This window comes from Salvia miltiorrhiza, unplaced genomic scaffold, assembly GCF_028751815.1.
Source record: "Salvia miltiorrhiza cultivar Shanhuang (shh) unplaced genomic scaffold, IMPLAD_Smil_shh fragScaff_scaffold_101, whole genome shotgun sequence".
NCBI lineage: Eukaryota > Viridiplantae > Streptophyta > Magnoliopsida > Lamiales > Lamiaceae > Salvia > Salvia miltiorrhiza.
The window spans coordinates 135,717-155,889 of record NW_026651398.1 but is presented as its reverse complement, the minus strand read 5'-3'; the positions used below and the strand labels follow the sequence as shown (position 1 = coordinate 155,889).

Below are 20,173 nucleotides of genomic sequence, written 5' to 3'. Positions count from 1 at the left end.
TCAATATTTATTATTTTGTGACAATTTATTTTATAAATTTAAAAGAAACCGTCGCCTATTTTATTCTCCATCCCTTCCATTTCAAATGTATCAAAATTATATGACAACATATTTGAAATGGGAAGAAGGGGGCGTTTAAAAAAAGAGTCCAAATCGCAAAATCAATTAAATTGATTTTTAGTTCATTTTTTGAGGTCGAATTAATATTTTTATAAATAATTTCATTTATGTTATCAAGTGGTTGCATATAGTAATTGTGGGGGATGAATCCAACAATCACGGAAGCGACGTCGCCAACGTCTGAATCGATGAGCACTAGCAACCTGAAACCACTAGCAACGTTAGAGCCCTCCGAAGAGCACCGATGGGGGTGTCGATGGAAGGGCCTCCGACGCTCAAGTCAGTAAACGATAGTAGTAAAAATCGTATTGAAAGCAATTGAATGTAAATGAAATAGTGAATCGAATCAATTTGGTTGACGGAGTTGGAGATGATTGAGCAATGAGCGAGGGTCGTTGGATCGTCCCGGTTGATTTGATCACCGGAGAACCTAAGGCTGGGAGCGTGGAGGCAGAAGAGTGCTAGAGAATGTGTTGGAATAGGAATGATCGTAAGTATCAATCTGAGTGTTAATGACGGCGTGTTCCTCAATTGTGTTAATAAAGTAGTATATATAGGTATAGGCCTGACGGCTAGGGTTTTGCTGGCATGTCCCCTTAAACTCTGGTCGTTCCGATATTTGGGGGATCGTATCCCTGACCTCGTTCCTTTCTTTCTCTCCAAGTCGCTGCCCTTCTAGGGTTTGTTGGAATATTCTTTGAAACCCTAGCGGCTCCGAATTTTTAGGAAATGATCTTCCGCGACTTTCGTTTGACCTAGTCACCCACGTTTGACTAGGTTTTCGTAAGCGTATAATTCCGTTTGTTTGCTTTCGTGTTGAGGTGTTTACTATGGTGCCGCTGGCAGGGCGGAGGGGTCACGCCTCTGCCCGAGCAGAGAGATCATGCCGCTGTCAGAGCAGAGGGGTCGCTCCTCTGCTAGAGCAGAGGAATCGTTGATTCCTCTGACGAGGACTTCGCTGATTCCTCTGGCGAGGCGCCAGAGGAATCGCGGCGAGCAGGGAAGTCGCCCCGAGCAGATAATTCGCTGATCCCTCTGGCGAGGGTTTCGCTGACTCCTCTGGCGAGGACTTCGCTGATTCCTCTGGCGAGGGTTTCGCTGACTCCTCTGGCGAGGACTTCGCTGATTCCTCTGGCGAGGCGCCAGAGGAATCGCGGCGAGCAGGAAAGTCGCCCCGAGTAGAGAATTCGCTGATCCCTCTAACGAGGGTTCCGCTGACTTCTGGTCAGTCGGATTTTACCCACTACAGTTTGTCCCCCACTCCATAGTTGGAATTTTTTTTTTAACTATGGAGTGCAATTTAACTTTTATAGAGTGCGCATAGTGAGCAGGGCGTTGCCCTTTTCTTTGCTTCCCGGCAGTTCGCGTGAAACAGGTGAGCCGGAAAAACGTGGAATTAAATGGTCGGGGTGACATAACACTGGGCGTCCTAGAACCGCGGCACTTTCAAAGGCCCAAAATGTATCCAATGGCGTTGGATGTTACGGTGGTGATGAATCATAAATGAAATAGATATAGAATCAATCGGTGAATTGTTGTTGAATCGCAAATTGTACCTAGTGTTTGATTGGAAAGGTGAGAGAGGATAATTGGATTGTTGAGAGCACGAGAGTAAATTGCTGTAGTGTTGCAAGCAAAGATAGCGTAGGTCTCAGATTACGCGTACATGGCTATTTATAAACCCATGCTGGAGGTAAGATAGTAAATTCGTTGCTAAAACATGCGCCTCGCGTGGTCGAAGACATAGGAGTAAATTTGTCCCTAGGCGGGAGATTTTCCCGCTCTTTTGGTGATCTTTTCGGCGAAGGCCGTTTCTCTGACACGAGACATTCCTCTGGCGAGTGTGATTTCTCTGGCAAGAGCCATTTCTCTGGCGAAGGCCATTTCTCTGGCGAATGTGATTTCTCTGGCAAGAGCCATTTCTCTGGCGAACGTGATTTCTCTGGCAAGAGTCATTTCTCTGGCGAAGGCCATTTCTCTGGCGAACGTGATTTCTCTGGCAAGAGCCATTTCTCTGGCGAACGTGATTTCTCTGGAAAGAGCCATTTCTCTGGCGAAGGCCATTTCTCTGGCGAACGTGATTTCTCTGGCAAGAGCCATTTCTCTGGCGAAGGCCATTTCTCTGGCAAAGCGAAAAAAAATTTCAGTTTGGGAGAGGCGCACTTTGCGCTGATGGACGCGATGGGTCTTTACCTCAAGTTCGTGAAAATGGGCTTGTGCCTTGTATAAGTAAGTTCTTCCCCCCATTTAGACTTAGTTGTTGAAACTTAAGTCTAAATTCAGGACGTTCGGGGTGGGACGGGCTTGCGTCTTTTAAATGAAGTTTTCTTCCCCCCATTTAGACTTAGTTGTTTGAAACTTAAGTCTAAATTCAAGAGGTTCGGAGTGAGATGGGCGTGAGCCTTTCACATAATTTTTTTTATCTCCCCCATTTAGGCTTAGTTGATAAACTTAAGGCTAAATTCAATGTGTTCGGGGCGAGATGGGCGTGAGCCTTTGACATAAAAAAATTTATCTCCCCCATTTAGGCTTAGTTGATAAACTTAAGGCTAAATTCAATGTATGCGGGGTGAAATGGGCTTGCGCCATTTGCATTTAAAGTTTTTCCCCCCTGGGTGTGGAGCCATTCCTCTGGCGAGAGTCGTTTCTCTGGCGGAGGCCAGCTTTTTGGCGAAGACCATTTCTCTGGCGAGGGTCATTTCTCTGATGAAGGCCATTTCTCTGGCGAGGGCCATTTTTCTGATGAAGGCCATTTCTCTGGCGAGGGCCATTTCTGGCGAGGTGTGGAGGGGGAGGAGAAGGAGGAGGAGGGTGAGGGGGAGGGGGGGCTGCGCTCCTTAGAGCTGCCTACATACCCATTTAAGGGATCAAGCCCGGATGTAGTTCTGACCTGCATGCAAAGGTCAGTAATTGTAGTAGATGACATGGGTCTCGGAAGACCTTATTGAAATAAAGTGAGATTTGTAGAGTTTAGGGTCAAGCGTGGTACTGCTTGAGATGTAAGGCGTTCCAACTGTTGTTGATTTCACGTCCATCTGTCGATTGCAACTTGTATGCTCTACGTCCAACCACTTTGGTGATCAGATATGGTCCTTCCCAATTCGGGGCTAATTTACCCGTATTTGTTTCCTTGGTGTTTTGAAACACTTTTCGCAGCACCCAATCGCCCGGCTTAAATGTGCGAGTGCGGATATGTTTGTTGTAGTGTCTGGCGATGCTTTGTTGGTAGGAAGCTAATCTGATATTCGCTTTGTTCCGTTTCTCGTCGAGGAGATCTAACTCGTGGCACATGGCCTCTTGATTCCCGTCGTATGTCGTGAGCTCATGTCTGGCAGTGGGTACTTCGCTTTCTGTTGGGATTACTGCCTCCATTCCATAGGCGAGGGAGAATGGTGTTTCCCCTGTTGATGCTCTTGTAGTTGTTCGGTAGGACCATAGCACGCCTGGTAACTCATCTGCCCATTTGCCTTTGGCCTTCTCTAGTCGTTTCTTCAAGGTGTTCATGATGGTTTTGTTGGAAGACTCCGCTTGCCCGTTGGCTTGGGGGTACCTTGGCGTTGAGAAGCTTAGTTTGATGTTCCAAAACTTACAAAAATCTTGAAAGTCCGCGCTTATAAATTGGGACCCGTTGTCCGTGACGATCTCCTTGGGCACCCCATACCGGCAGATCACGTTCTTCCATATGAACCCCTTGACTTCTTTGTCACGAACTTGGTGGAAAGACTCTGCTTCTATCCATTTGCTGAAATAATTGGTCACTGCCAACATGTATACCTTCTGCCCGGGTGCGGTGGGCAGTTTGCCTACAATATCCATTCCCCATTTCATGAATGGCCACGGCGAAGTGATAGCAGTCAGGGGTTCCGGGGGCAGATGTGATATTTGGGCGAATCGTTGGCACTTATCGCATTTTCTGGCGTAATCTGCTGCATCTGCTTTCATTGTAGGCCAGTAGTAACCGTTGGTTAAAGCGCGGTGTGCGAGGCTTCTGCCTCCCGAGTGGTTGCCACATTCTCCTTCGTGTAATTCGGACAAGACGTATCTTGCTTCTACAGGGTTAATGCATTTCAAATATGGACCGGTAAATGAACGCTTATATAGTTTACCTCGGATGATGCAGAACCGTGCGGCCTGAGCTTTAATTCGACGTGCGTCATTCCGATCATCTGGGAGTATATTTCTTTCGAGATATTCCATTATTGGGGTCATCCATGTTTACCCGACTGATACTGCGGTCACGTGTTCCTCGGCCTCATCTCTTTGTATTGCTGGATATTGAAGGCAAGTGATAGTTATGGTCTTAGGTTGTGCAGTTTGTATTGCTGACCCTAGGTTGGTCAAGGCATCAACGTGGCTATTTTCCACCCTCGGCACTTGATTGATGGTAAATTCTTCAAAGCACGATTGGAGTTCTTTCGTCTTGCCTAGGTAGGCCGTCATTTTCGCATCTTTGGCTTGAAATGTACCCTGCATCTGGTTAACTACGAGTTGAGAATCACTAAATACGTTAATGCGTTTTACCCCAATTTCTTTAGCTAATCCGAGTCCAGCTATCATGGCTTCATATTCAGCCTCATTGTTGGTTGTTTTGAAATCACATCGGATTGACCGCTCAATGTTATCTCCTCGTGGTGATGAGAGGATGATTCCAAGTCCGCTTCCTCGTACGTTGCTGGATCCGTCGACGTACAGCTTCCAAGTTCCAGTTTGGTCTGGTTCTTCCGTCAGACAGCATAATTCTTTGTCGGCCTGTATAGTAAGGTTAGGTGCGAAGTCGACAACAAAATCGGCTAATACCTGAGATTTAAGTGTGGTCTGTGGTTTGTATGTAATGTCGTATTCACTCAACTCCACTGCCCACTTTGTCAATCGACCAGATAGTTCCGGCTTGTGGAGTATGGCTTTGAGGGGGTATGTGGTCACCACTGAGATCGGGTGGCATTGGAAGTAGGGTCGAAGTTTTCTTGTTGCGTGGACCAATGCGAGAGCTAGTTTCTCCAGTTGGTTGTATCGGGTCTCCGCATCTAGGAGGGACTTGCTCACATAGTATATCGGCGCTTGCCTCCCTTCGTCCTCCCTGACCAGCACGGCACTGACAGCAGTCTCGGACACGGCTAAATAAACCAATAAGACTTCATGGTCTTTTGGTTTGGCCAGAAGGGGCGGGTTGGTCAGGTATTGCTTGAGTTGTTGTAATGCCTCCTCACACTCCTCTGTCCATTCAAAGGTTTTTGATTTCCTAAGAGTGTTGAAGAATGGATGATACCGCTCTGAGGATTTTGAGATGAATCGGCCCAACGCGGCTATCCTCCCTGTTAATTTTTGTACGTCCTTGACGCATGTTGGGGATTGGATCTTCATGATGGAGTCGATTTGGGCCGGGTTGGCCTCTATGCCCCTTTGGGTGACCATATAACCTAAGAACTTCCCTGCACTGACACCAAAAGAACATTTAGTAGGATTTAGCTTCATATTATATTTTCTAAGAATCTCAAATGTCTCCCTCAAATGATCAATGTGGTCTCTTGCGCGGATGGACTTGACCAACATGTCATCGATGTAGACTTCCATTGTTTGGCCCAACAAGCTTGCAAACATCCGATTGACCAGGCGTTGATATGTTGCTCCCGCATTCTTCAATCCGAATGGCATATATTTGTAGCAAAATAGCGCTACGCTGGTCATGAAGGCCGTCTTCTCCTCATCATCAGGGTGCATCCGGATTTGATGGTATCCCGAGTATGCGTCCATGAAACTCATCAATTCATGTCCTGCTGTCGCGTCCACTAGCATGTCGATGTATGGAAGTGGGAACGAGTCTTTCGAGCATGCCTTATTGAGGTCCGTGAAGTCGATGCAGACCCGCCATTTGTCGTTCTTTTTCTTGACCACCACCACATTTGCGAGCCATTTGGGATAGTGGACTTCTCGAATGAGTCCATTCTTGAGGAGCTTTGTGACTTCATCATTCACTACTTGGTTCCTCTCTGGTGCAAACTTTCTACGTTTCTGTTTCCTCGGTGGGTAGCCCGGGGTGACCTGTAACCTGTGAACAATAATACTAGGGTCAATTCCTATCATGTCCTCGTGGGACCAAGCGAAACAATCATAGTAATCAGATAGGAAGTTGATAAGTTTCTCTCTGAGCTCTGGTTCGAGTTGTGCTCCAATCCGAACTTTGTGGTCTGGAAAGCTCGCATTAATTTGAATTTCATCTATCTCCACCATCTCCTCCTCGATCAGGCTGCGTGGTCTCTTCGTTTGATTTCTCTGCTCTGCAGACTCTAACTTCTCTGCTCTGCAGATTTCGACTTCTCTGCTCTGGCACCTCACCGATTTAGACTTTCTCTCTGGCACCTTGGCGACTTCGCTGCGCTGGCCTTTGTTGGTTTCGCTGCTCTGGCAGCTTCGACTCCTCTGCTCTGGCAGCTCGCCGACTTCTCTGCTCTGGCCGTTGTCGATTTCGCTGCTCTGGCCTTTGTCGATTTCGCTGCTCTGGCAGCTTCGACTTCTCTGCTCTGGCAGCTCGTCGACTTCGCTGCTATGGCAGCTTCGACTTCTCTGCAGCTCCGTGTGTTGACTTTTGTCCTGAGTGCACCGCAAGGTATGATGTGGGTGTTCCTGTTCTCCCATGTGCCTTGAATGGGGCGGGGCTTCTTGCTGTAATTGCTATAAGGATGGGTTTTTCGCCTTCATAGTAGTTTGGTAGCACGCCCTGGAGTCCTTCTGCTCTCCCTTGATCTCTTTAACTCCCCACTTGGTTGGGAATCGTATGACTTGATGATAGGTAGATGGTACTGCTTCCATTTCGTGGATCCATGGACGGCCTAGGATGACGTTGTATGCTGATGGGGCGTCTACCACGAGAAACCTAGTGGAAAGGTTGACTCCCTCTGCGTAAACGGGAAGATCGATCTCCCCTACAGTAGTCGTACTCTCGCCACTAAAGCCAACGAGTACGGCCGCTTTCTTGATTAGTTTGGACTCGTCCAAACTCATCTCCCTGTATGCACTGAAAAACAAAATATTGGCAGAGCTGCCATTGTCTATTAGCACACGCTTTGTTAAACAGTTAGCAATATAAATGGAAATAACTAAAGCATCATGATGAGGGTGTAGAAGCTTGTCTGATTCGGATGTTGCAAAGCTGATTGTCAGGGTTGGATCCGTTGGTCCAGCTTTGCCGGAAGGCAGAGCCCCTGTTTTGCTTGATCTAGCCTGTCTGGCGTGTCTCTTGGCGGCTGAGTGGGTGATTCCGCTGACTTCGGAGCCTCCGAATATCACGTTCACAGTTCTCTCATGGTGTGGTGGGTCTGGCGGGCTGTCGTCTCTGTGTTTCTCTTGCTTATCCCTTCCTTGTTGTAGGGTAAGCTTGCCCTTTTCAGTCAGGTAATCGGTGAGGTGGCCTTGATTTAGTAGGTGGGCCACTTCCAATCTGAGGGCGATGCAATCCTCTGTCCGATGCCCATGATCTGCATGGAACTCACACCATTTGGATCTGTCCCTCTGGTCAGCTGGGGCCCTCATCTTTTCTGGCCATTTGACTTTGTTGCCTAGACTCTTGAGAGCTAAGATCGCCTCGGCTGGCGAGATAGATAAGTTGTACTCTGGGATCTTGGCCCATTCACGTGGTCGCGTCTCGTAAGGTTGGTCATACTGTCTCCTTCTGTATTCGTGTCGTGAAGATGGGTAAGGCTCAGACCGCCTATTATTTGTCCTTCTATCTACCCTGGAGTCTCTTCTAGTGTTTCCGCTTGGTGAAGATCGGTGGTGGCTGTATTGATCTTCCTCCCATTTGATTTGTGCCTATGCTTTGGCAAGGACGTCCTCCATTGTTCTACAAGGGTATTTGGTGAGATCTTTGTAGAGGTCTGAGTCGGGCAGAAGACCCTTCCGGAAGGCGGTGACCGCCGTTTGGGTGTTGCAATTTGTGATGGACACCTTCTCTTTGTTGAATCGGCTGATGTAATCTTGAAGAGGCTCGCCACGCTGTTGCACCACGGCATAGAGATCCTCCGATATCTTTTCAAGTTTCCTGCTACTAGTGTATTGCTGCACAAATATATCTGTTAGTTGAGCAAAACTTGAAATAGAATAATTTGGAAGGTTAGTGTACCACTGGAGGGCCGATCCTGTCAGACTAGAACCGAACCCCTTACACATGCAGGCCTGCCTCAATCCACGAGGAATTGCGGCAGTGAACATCCTTTGCTTGTATTGAGCGATATGGTCGGTCGGATCCGTCGTGCCGTCGAACATTTGCATGCTCGGAAAGCTAAACTTGATGGGCATTTCCACCAAGGCAATTTCATCCACAAATGGCGAGTCGGCATAGCAGTTCTTTGAACTTTTGTGGATGGGTGCCGGGACACCGGGAATTCGCTAGATCAAGGCCTCCATTTCCGCCAGCTTTCTCGCCAAGTCTTTATCTCTGATTGCGTATGGGCCGGTTGTGGCTGGTTGAGTGAATTCATTGGTGAACAGCTGGTCTTGGGTGAACTCCCTTGGACCGTGTCCGTCAGGCTGTTGGTTAACCTGGGTTGGCGGCGTGGCCGTCTGATTTAGCCCTAGCATGGTAGGTTGTGCGCCTCCAACGGCGGTATTACTCATTGCTCCGCCCTGCGTGGTGAAGATGGTTCGAGCATGTTGTCCTCCGGTGATGGTTGTTCCATCTTGTCGGAGTGCTCCTAACGTTCTGGCGTCCGGGTTGAGTTGACCAAGTTTTCGCACTTGCTCCAGCGCGGATGTTGTCATGTTAATACCTGCATTCAAAATCACACGACCGGGGTCAGTCTGGTTACCAACTACATTACGGTTTCTTACCGAAGATGACGGATCCGTCACGAGGTGGTTGGATCCGTCCTTGCGAGTGATCGGTGTATCTCCCAGAGGCTGCATGGAAGACACTTGGGCTCGGAAACCGGGAGGTTCAATGATCTCGATAGGCTCCATAGCTTCGAGACGGTCATACAAGTTGGCGTTCTCTCTTTCTAACCTTTTGCATCTCTCTCGCTCCTGATTCATATGTTCAGTCAGGGCGGCGATCTGGGCGGCTAGGTCAGCCTGAGCAGTCGCGTGGGGAGCGTCGGGAGTTTCAGATCCGTCACGACCGTCAGGCATGATTGATGCTCGTAGAGATCTGTGGAAAGTGCGTTGATTCGCTTGATTGCTAGGGCCCCACGGTGGGAGCCAAATTGTGGGGGATGAATCCAACAATCACGGAAGCGACACCGGCAACGTCTGAATCGATGGGCACTAGCAACCTGAAACCACTAGCAACGTTAGAGCCCTCCGAAGAGCACCGGTGGGGGTGTCGATGGAAGGGCCTCCGACGCTCAAGTCAGTAAACGATAGTAGTAAAAATCGTATTGAAAGCAATTGAATGTAAATGAAATAGTGAATCGAATCAATTTGGTTGACGGAGTTGGAGATGATTGAGCAATGAGCGAGGGCCGTTGGATCGTCCCGATTGATTTGATCACCGGAGAACCTAAGGTTGGGAGCGTGGAGGCAGAAGAGTGCTAGAGAATGTGTTGGAATAGGAATGATCGTAAGTATCAATCTGAGTGTTAATGACGGCGTGTTCCTCCATTGTGTTAATAAAGTAGTATATATAGGTATAGGCCTGATGGCTAGGGTTTTGCTGGCACGTCCCCTTAAACCCTGGTCGTTCCGATATTTGGGGGATCGTATCCCTGACCTCGTTCATTTCTTTCTCTCCAAGTCGCTGCCATTCTAGGGTTTGTTGGAATATTCTTTGAAACCCTAGCGGCTCCGAATTTTTAGGAAATGATCTTCCGCGACTTTCGTTTGACCTAGTCACCCACGTTTGACTAGGTTTTCGTAAGCGTATAATTCCGTTTGTTTGCTTTCGTGTTGAGGTGTTTACTATGGTGCCGCTGCCAGGGCGGAGGGGTCACGCCTCTGCCCGAGCAGAGAGATCATGCCGCTGTCAGAGCAGAGGGGTCGCTCCTCTGCCAGAGCAGAGGAATCGTTGATTCCTCTGACGAGGACTTCGCTGATTCTCTGGCGAGGCGCCAGAGGAATCGCGGCGAGCAGGGAAGTCGCCCCGAGCAGAGAATTCGCTGATCCCTCTGGCGAGGGTTTCGCTGACTCCTCTGGCGAGGACTTCGCTGATTCCTCTGGCGAGGCTTTCGCTGACTCCTCTGGCGAGGACTTCGCTGATTCCTCTGGCGAGGCGCCAGAGGAATCGCGGCGAGCAGGAAAGTCGCCTCGAGTAGAGAATTCGTTGATCCCTCTAACGAGGGTTCCGCTGACTTCTGGTCAGTCGGATTTTACCCACTACAGTAATCTTGACTGAAATAATAAAATAACAGCCATTACAAAAATATATAAAAATCATCTATATCTATAAATATATAATAGCGATTACAAGTTGCCCAAGTATATTAAGTTAAGTTTGTTGTGATTTTATATTTTTGTTTTGTAAAAGGATATTATTTTACCCAATAATATAATTATTATTAATGTGAGGGTGTGACTGAGAAGAACTCTAAAGCTGAAGGACTCATTAGCAATTTCAATGAGGGGCTTATTTGCAAAAGTAACAGATTACTCTAAATATGTTATTTACTGTTCATCTGCGTGTGGAGCAGATTTACTCTCATTCCCTGAACTGAATTCAATGACTACGATCTGGTTTCTTTCTCCGGTATATTAACTGGATATTGAAGTTTAGTTTAGGGTGATGTTTTCTCATTGTAAAAGCAAGATAGCACAAGAGAGAGATAAGAATAGAAGAGGTGTTTGAGTTAAAGCTAGGATTGCTTCTACTTTCTGTTTCGATTCTTCTTGTTGTGTTGTATCAGTAATCTTCTTCATTAGTGAATAAACATCTTGTTAACCCTCTGTAAATGCAGGATCATAGATTCGAACCACGTAATTTTTGGTGTCTCGTTTTATAATTTTACTTTCGATTCCTTGGTATTTTAGATTGCTTGAGTTTGTAATTGAACTTATGATATTATTTGATTGTGTGGTTTTGTTCTTGTGTATCTTGGGAGCTGAGATCTTACAATTAACAACATAATTCTCAGTTAAACACATTTTAAATACATAATTTCTCTAATACTTTTCCTTATTGCATATATATTTGCAAGTGACGTAGATCATGTCCACTAATATTATTAATCAACCAGTTGATTCATAGCTCATTATGCATATTGTTATATATATACACAAATTTTTTCTGTACATCTGGGTGTACGGTACATTCCCGACCCAGATTCTGACCCGAATTTGACCCAACTAGACTATTTTATCAAATTGTCAAGTGTTAGTATCATTCCGATATAGTGTTAGTGTCATTTCAATATAGTGTTAGAGCATTGGCAACGGCATCCTCGATGCCTTACTCGAACTCGAGTATTGCACTCGAGTAGGCGTTGCAGGGAGGAGCTACTCGAGTGCTACTCGAGTTTTCGAGTATGCTCGAGTGATTTTCTTTTCTTTTTTTTCTTTTTTTTTTTAATTCTCTTCTCCTCTTTAAAAATTTCTCTCTCCTCTTTAAAAACTAAAAAAATCAAGTAGGCTATCAAGGAACCCCAATGCAGCACTACCTACTCAATAACACAACCACTATCAAGTAGGCTATCAAGGAACCCCATTGCGGATGCTCTTAGTGTCATTTTACACGTAGTATTAATGTCATTTCAATACAGTGTTAGTGTTATTTAGAAATAGTGTCATTTGTAAAACAAAATAATGTTAGTGTCATTCCAAGATCGTGTTAGTGTTAGTGTAATTTCGTGTTAGTGTTAGTGTCAGTGTCATTTCAAGAAAAAAATGGATCATGATAGTCTAATTGGGTCAGGATTCGGGTCTGATACAACCCAGGTTTATAGTACACCCGGATGTACAGGAGACCACCTCGTATGTATATACATTACAACTTTTTTTTAAAGATGAATATATATCCTTAATCCGGATATATATCCGAAAAGGAAATATATGTAATATGTGTGTATGTATCATAAATAAATTAAAATGGGCATAATTAATTGATTGGTAGTTACTCTCTAATTATGATAGCATTAAATTTGATTTATTGCACCATATAATTATTTCAATAGAAAATGATGATTATGATATCGTTGGAGATAGATGATCTCCACAATGCAGCAACGATGAACTATTTCGTGTGACTACTGAAAGGTGAAATAAGATTTTACAGAAAAAGAAAAAAAAAAATCTAAAAACTCAATGCTAATAAAAAAAATATTAATAAGGGCTAAACCTCGTTAAAATCTTTTCGGTGAAAATTTAATAATAAAAAAATGATACGCTGTAAGAATAGCTCTGCATGGTACAATGTGGGACCTCTATACTAAGTTTTCCAATTCACGGGTATCCGCAGTCATTCCAAGACTTTGTGGTCAGGACCGCGGCCCCAGCGAGTGCTCTCCCATATTCTAGGCCGCGGTCACAATCGTGAGCACATGAAAAAGACGGAAATTTAGAGATTGTGGCTTTCACACGTGAATTTCATCTCCACTCTATATAAACCTTCACATTTGGGGGTGAAATCAACACATTCACTTCAAATAAAATGAAAACAAAATATACATAACCGATTTGAAAAGCCAAGGAAAAACTCTAGTGTGGTCCAGGGCTAATCGAAACCAGCCGAACTGGTCTGTGCTCAACGATTTCGCAAAATCATTGACCGTCGGAACGACTCAGAACCGTCCGGAACAAAGGTCAATCACGGGCCTGAATTTTTTAATCTTGAACCGATGGTTAAGCGTTGGGCCGAACCATCGATTTAGGTTAACCATCAAAACGCTAGTTATCACTGGTCAATCGTCATTTTATAGTATTTAAATTTATAATTTTAAACTTAGACTTGTACTTTGTAGTTGTGTAATTATAGAAATAATGTAATAAACATCATACTTTAATTTATTTTTAGTTTACTTATTAAGTTTTGTATTTTGAAAATTGTAATTTGTACATGTTTACTTTGAATTTAATTATAATACGAAATTTATTATAATTGAGTGTTTTTTTATTTCTATTAAAATCTTCAACAATTAAATTATGTAATGTAGTAAATTTATTATGTAATTACAAAGGAAAAATATACACAACACTCAAACTCAAACTAAATTATTAAGGGAAAAAAACGTCGGTTCGGGCCCAAAATCGATAGTGGTTTCGGGTCCGACCCAAAACTTTCTCCGTACTTAAGAGAGCCGATTACGGTGAAAAGTCACAAAATCTTGGGTACACCCGGGTGTACCGTACACCGGGTTGACCCGTACCCAAAATAGTGTTACCCAAGACCACCCCAATCGTATATCATCAGTTCAAATCTGAAATCGACGTTTTTCAACCCGTGGATAACCCTAACAAACTCCTTGTAGACAAGATATCGTAAAAAATATATTGTGCAAAACGCCATAAAGTTGTAAGTTTAGTCAATTATTTTTATTAATTAAATAAAAAATTTGGTTGAAATAATAAAAATACTGTTTTGTATAAAATTTTATAAATTCGACGTAGGATGAGATGGAAATTGATGTGCTGCATCAATGGCACTTATTAACTTCTTTATTTAATTTATTAGATAATTAGCCTGTAGTAATTCAAATATACTTATACATTATTAAAATAACTTCATATTCAATTTGTATAAAGTTTAGCCATTTGATATCGTTATTTTGGTGAAGTACGATAATGAACCTAAATGATGAAGTTAGTACATATCATTCACCTAACTTCATCTAAAAGGTGTGTACTTGCATACCGATTTCAAGCACAATTAAAAAGTTATTTTATTAATTATTATAGTTTAAAATATGTATAATTTATTTAACTAATTATTTAACTCACTTGAATTTTAAATATAATTTATTGCAATAATAGAATGTATGTCTCAATAACAACTCCAAGTAAAACATTAATAATAAATAAAAATAAATAATAAAAAGATTAAAAAATAAAGAAAAGTTATCGTAAACATATTGATTAATGTTTGTATGCGTTTGGAAAAATTATTTTACTACTCATTTTCCGTCCCAAACATGTATATGAATATTCACTAATTATTTAAATGTATTTGAATTATAAAATATTTAATTAATTAAATATACATTGTTATAATGGTTAGTTATATGTTTCAAACTCGCACAGTAATATTCGTTGACAATCTAGGAACACATTTGGATTTACAAAAAATAAAATTATTATAATAATAATTATATTAGGTTGGGGTCATATACGTAATCATGATAGAAAAATTAAAACTTTATTGAAAAATTAAGTTATACAAATTAGATGAGCATGAGAATCATCATAGTGAATAATTTTAATATTTTTCGAACATTGAGGTATTTTTGAACGAAATATTGCGAGACGTTATGACCAAAAGTTTAATTATCCGATTCATCCCTATCTAAATTTGTGAAAGATGAAATAGGAGACGGAGTGAGGGACTAGTATTCTCTCTTGATATTAATCAATCAAAAGGCTATTTTTGTGAGATAAGAGATGAAATGGGAAGAGTCTAGCAATATATAGTAAATTGTTTTATAAATTGATTATTGTATGTAAAATTATATAATAACTTTTTTCTTAAAGCCTATTTCCTTAGAAGTTATCTTTTCGCAATATACTCCAATAAATTTTAAACTCCTAAACAATTTATACTAAAAATTTATATGTAACTTAAAAGTTTGTCTAAAAATTATAAATCCAGCCAAACATCTTCTAAGCGGGCATATACGATTGAATGATTAGTGTTGATAGATAAAAATAATAAATTTTTCTTATTTATTTAAATTAATTAAAATTTTAGAATATCCCAAGCTCCTTGATTAGTTCTATTGTTTAAACTAGTTTTACTTAATTCTTATTTTATTATAATGGTGTTATTGGAGAAATTATATTTTTGAAGATAAAAATATAGTTTTCTATCTTATTTTCTTTCACTTCCCTTTCATGCAAAATAAATAATTAAATTTAGTTTTAATAAATTAATAAATAATCATATCAATCATGTAAAATAAATAATTAAATTTAAACATCGCATTACGATGGACTCAATCTAAAACCTTTAGAGTGCGTTTTTTTGTTGTAAATTTATTATTGAAAAGTGAGGGATAAACAAAATTTCACCCGTTAAATCTTTCATTTATTTTCCCTCATTTCCTACAAAATATTAGAATTTTAGCCTTACTCATTCCTCATTTTTCACTACAAAGGGGGAATAATATTATCACACAAAAAATGAAGGAATAATATTATCACTCTTTTGTAGTAAAAATGAGGAATGAGTAAGAGTTAAATTCTATTTTGTAGAAAATGAGGGATTGATGATAAAAAGAAAGAATTTAAAGGCTAAAATTTAGTTGTGCTAATATATCAAAGTACCCACTTTCTTATAACAAAAATAAATTTTACCCACTCAAATTAAAACTTAAAATTTTACCCACTTTTTTGTTGAATGGACTAAATTACCCTTCTATATAAATGGGCAAACCCTAATTTCATTTCATTCTCTCATTTCTCTCTCTCTCTCTTCTCTCTCTCTCTACCCGCTCTCTTCTCTCTCTCTGCACGCTCTCTCTTCTCTCTCTTCTCCGCCGTCGCATCCTTAGTCTCTACGGCCTTCTGTGCAGCGGCGTCGGCCGCCCCCTTCGTCCTCTCCGCCGTGTACTCCCCTGCCTCCCTGGCTCTGGCGCCCGTCTCCTCCGCCGTAGGACTTCACTCTCTCTCGGATCTCTCTCGATTTCTGCTTCCGATCGCGTCCAGCGGAGCCTGGCCTCCGCCGCGCCGCCCCGTCCTTCACCACGCCGCCTCCTCAGCGCCGCGCAGCCCCGGATCTGCAGCGCCCGCCGGATCTCGATTTCTCTCTCTCTCTCTCTGTAAATCAGCCGGCGACGTGATCCTCCTCCATGACCAGCTGCGCTTCAACCTCGTCGCCAATCTCCAGCATAACAACTGCTGTTGTTGATTCAATTAAAATTAAAACCTAATTTCAATTCAATTAAAACCTAATTTTCGATTGATTGTGAGAGAGAGGGAGAATTGAGGGAGAGTTGATTGTTGATGATGAGAGAGATGAGAATGATTGGGATAGTTGAATTCAATTTGAATTTAATCGAAAAAAATATAAGTAACGAAGAAATTGATGAAAATCACGCAATTTTGTAGTACAAATGTTCTTGAATTCACAACCAAGTTTATGAATTCACAACTGAATTATCGGCGTTGGTTGTGAATTCACAATTGAAATAGTGTTGGTTGTGAATTCAAGTTTTATCGGTTGTGAATTCTCAACTTGAAATAGTGTGGGTTGTGAATTCACGCGAATTCACAACTAACACTATTTATAGTTGTGAATTCAAACTTTAAAACTTGAATTCACAACCAATACTTGTTATTCAGTTGTGAATAGGGCTGTAAACGAGCCGAGCCGAGCCGAATACTAGCAGGCTCGAGCTCGGCTCGTTTAAATATTTGGGTGTTCGAGCTCGGCTCGAGCTCGATTCGAGCTTTTATCTTGATGATCGAGCTCGGCTCGTCATCCACTTACTAAGCTCGGGCTCGGTTCGTGTTCGGCTCGGGTGATGCTCGATAATATCGAATTCGAGCTTGAGCTCGAGCTCGGCTCGTTAGATGTTCGTATATATGGTGTTCAAGCTCGAATTTGTTATAAATTTAAGAAAATCTTCTTAATTGTATGTTACACGAGTTCGAGTTCGACTCGTTTAAGGCTCGTGTATAAACTCGATTGAAGGCTCGACTGAAGGTTCGTGAATAGGCTCGCGAACATGTTCGCGAACAATCGAATTCGAACATGTTCGCGAGCTCAACGAGTCGAGCACTGTCAGGCTCGAGCTCGGCTCGATAAAAATTTCGAGCTCGAAATTGGGCTCGAGCTCGGCTCGTTTATTATCGAATCGAGCTCCGAACGAGCTTTTTTCGAGCCGAATCTCGAATAGCTTGCGAGGAGCTCTGTTCATTTACAGCCCTAGTTGTGAATTCACTGGTTGTGAATTCGTGGGTATTTGTAAAAAATTTATATGCAAGGGCAAAATGGTAAATGTGGGTATTTTTTAAAGTTTTTATATTAGTGGGTAAAATTTATTTTTACTATATAAAAGTGGCTATTTTCAAAATCCACTCAATTTAGTTTATCCTTTTTTTCTATGATAAATTTACAATCAAAGAAAACGCATCCTTAGTCTTAAACATTAACTACTATAGTATTGGTTAAAAAAAAGGGTTATAGTAAAAAAATACACAAACTTTGAAAAAAGTTGCAATTTTCACTTGAACTTTCAATTAAGCCTAAAAATATATGAATTTATAGTTTGTTGCAATTTTCACCTAAGTTTGATTTTCAATGAAATTAGAGCTTAATTGACACGAACTTTGATGTTGGTCTAACTTCTGTTGATGTGGAGTATTTAGAAGTTCGGAGGTTTAATAAAGTAAAATTTAATATATTTAACTTATTTTCAACTGTTAATTAAGTTCTAATATCGTTGAAAGTCAAACTTAGGTGAAAATTGTCATAAAAATATAAATTCGTGTATTTTTTTGACTTAATTGAAAGTTCAGGTGAAAATTGCGACTTTTTTTAAAGTTCATATATTTTTTTTTATCATAATCTCCAAAAAAAGGGAGTTAATTGCCTGTAAAATCCATAATGTATACAAGCAATTGTTTTTTGCACCTAATTTGAAAAATTCGCTTTTAAATACATAACTTTTCGTTTTGTCCCGAATTTTTCCGGTGACCGATTTTTTCTTACACCGACGCCGAAAATGACAAGGTGGCAGCCGAAAATTAACATGTGGCACTTTTGTGACACGTGGAAAAAATATCTGAAAAAAAAAATTAAAATAAAAAATACATGTGGAAAAAAAAATTAAAAAAAGGAAAATCCCCCTCTCCTCCCCAAAACGTCTTTTCCCCATCCCTCCACCCCAAACCCTAACTCCCCATCCCCCCACCTGGCGCCGCCACCACCACTACCACCGGCGCCTGAATCCCTCCAGATTGACTCCCTCTCTCTCTCTGGTCTCTCCAATTCACTAGTTCACCACCAATTCGCGTCGCCCCTGCCGCTGCCACCTTGTCATTTTCGGCGTCGGCGTAAGAAAAAATCGATCACCGGACAAATTCGAGACAAAAATAAAAGATTATGTATTTAAAACCAAATTTTTTAAATTATATGTAAAAATTAATTCCGTGTATACATTATGGATTTACAGACGACTAATCCAAAAAAAAAAAAAACTATTATAGTATGAGGTCAACACAAACACACGCAACACTTATTATTTTTTAGAATAATGGATCAAAAACAAACATCCTTATCCTCAACTATGAGACAAGGGCCTAGCTAATTGTGCTACAACATAGTAGTATTTAATTATTATTGGGTTCCACAATGGTCCCGCTCCCGCTCCCGCCCATTAATTAAGGCCTTCATTCAAATTAGGAAGTACTCTCCAAAATCTAAATTGATCAATTTATTCAAGTAAGATTAAAGATGACAATGGGTCGCATTCGGACCGTATTCTATAAGTATCAAATTTAAATTTATTTTATTTTCATAGATTTAGATCCGTTCTAAATTCAACGAGTCTGAAAATTTGTGATCCAAATTCATATTCGTCAGATCTGTGGGTCTACTGTTATATTAATTTTTAATATTTATTTATGTTTTATATATTTGTATTTAATATTTATATTGTGTAAAGTATTAGTATTGTGCATTGATTTTTAAAGTATTGGTATTGTGTATTAATTTTTAATATTTATATTATTAGAAAAGTAAATATAAAATAAAAATAATATATATATATATATGTATATATTAAAAAATAGGTCCACGGGTTGGATTTGGGGCGGATTTGGATCTAAAATTTCAAGATCCAGGTTCGACCCAAATTCATCGGGTCCAAGATTTTGAGATCTAGACCCTGTAAAACAGACCTGGATCCACGGATTTGGGCCTAGTCCAATATCCATTGCCATCCGGCCCATCCCTAAAGAAAGATATAAGAAATTAATTTTAAATACATTTTAAATTAAATTGGTATCAATTTTATTAACAAAGACAACCCAAAATTCTAATCGATACAATATTTAATACTCCTTCCGTCTACAAAAAATAGTTATAATAAGTGATATAACGGGTTTTATAAAACTACAAAGTTTTATTATACGCTAATTAACTATTAAATTAAATAAAAAAATTACTAAGTGAAACCATTGACAAATGCAGCACATCAATTTCCATCTCATCCTACGTCCAATTATAAAACTTCATCAGATAAAATTTTATATAAAAAAGTATTTCTATTATTTAAATCAAAAAAATATTATTTAATTAATGAAAATAATTGAAATTAATATCACTTGAAAAATTTATCAATTTAAATTAATTTAATTATAATTTATATAAAAACTATTCCCAATATCCATAAAAAATAGTCATAGAAGGAGACTACATTGGTTTTAATAAAAATAGTTGAGTGTATTGTGAGTGGAGACGAATATCACTTAAAATATTGTTAATAATGATAGTTTAATTGTTTTGTGAGGTGGAGAAGTTAGCTTATCATGTGATAGAAAGTTTTTAAAATAAAAAATAAAAATTAATTTTTATGGATGTCCCAAAATAATAATAATAAAAACTTATTTGTTTGTTTGTTTGTTTTAGTTTCCTCACTTCGCAAAATCTTAAACACAAGACCTTTGGAAGGAACCCTAGACGCATGACTCTCTCGTGGCGGCCGTAGGGCTTCCACGTCGTCGGCTGACTGCTTCTACGGCCCGGCGCCATGGCCTCTCTCGTGGTTTTTCCGCCACTCACGCCTACTCCCTCATTTGTCTCTTCTCAATCGACCAATATACAGTCAATTTCTCAGATGGTCGGACCCCGACCTTGGTCTGTTGAGCATCAGAACTTCCAACGTTCTGCCGCGTCGGAGGTGGATATAACGGACCTGCTTTTCCCTGAAATCAGGGCTCTACGCTCGCCTAGGGTTTCGCAGCCGTCACCATCCCCTTC

At 41.0% G+C, this 20,173-nt stretch overlaps 1 protein-coding gene across 1 annotated transcript; it reads right to left on the bottom strand.

Annotated features, from left to right (window-relative positions):
* Positions 1-6,789: 6,789 nt before the first annotated feature.
* On the bottom strand, positions 6,790-7,647 carry LOC131002265 (uncharacterized). The gene has a single exon (XM_057928748.1). The coding sequence runs from the start codon at positions 7,645-7,647 to the stop codon at positions 6,790-6,792; it is 858 nt and encodes a 285-aa protein (XP_057784731.1).
* Between the last annotated feature and the right edge of the window lie 12,526 nt (positions 7,648-20,173).

Bases quoted from the DNA above. Each gene is read 5' to 3' on its own strand.
- LOC131002265 (XM_057928748.1), bottom strand. From the start codon at position 7,647: ATGAGGGCCCCAGCTGACCAGAGGGACAGATCCAAATGGTGTGAGTTC.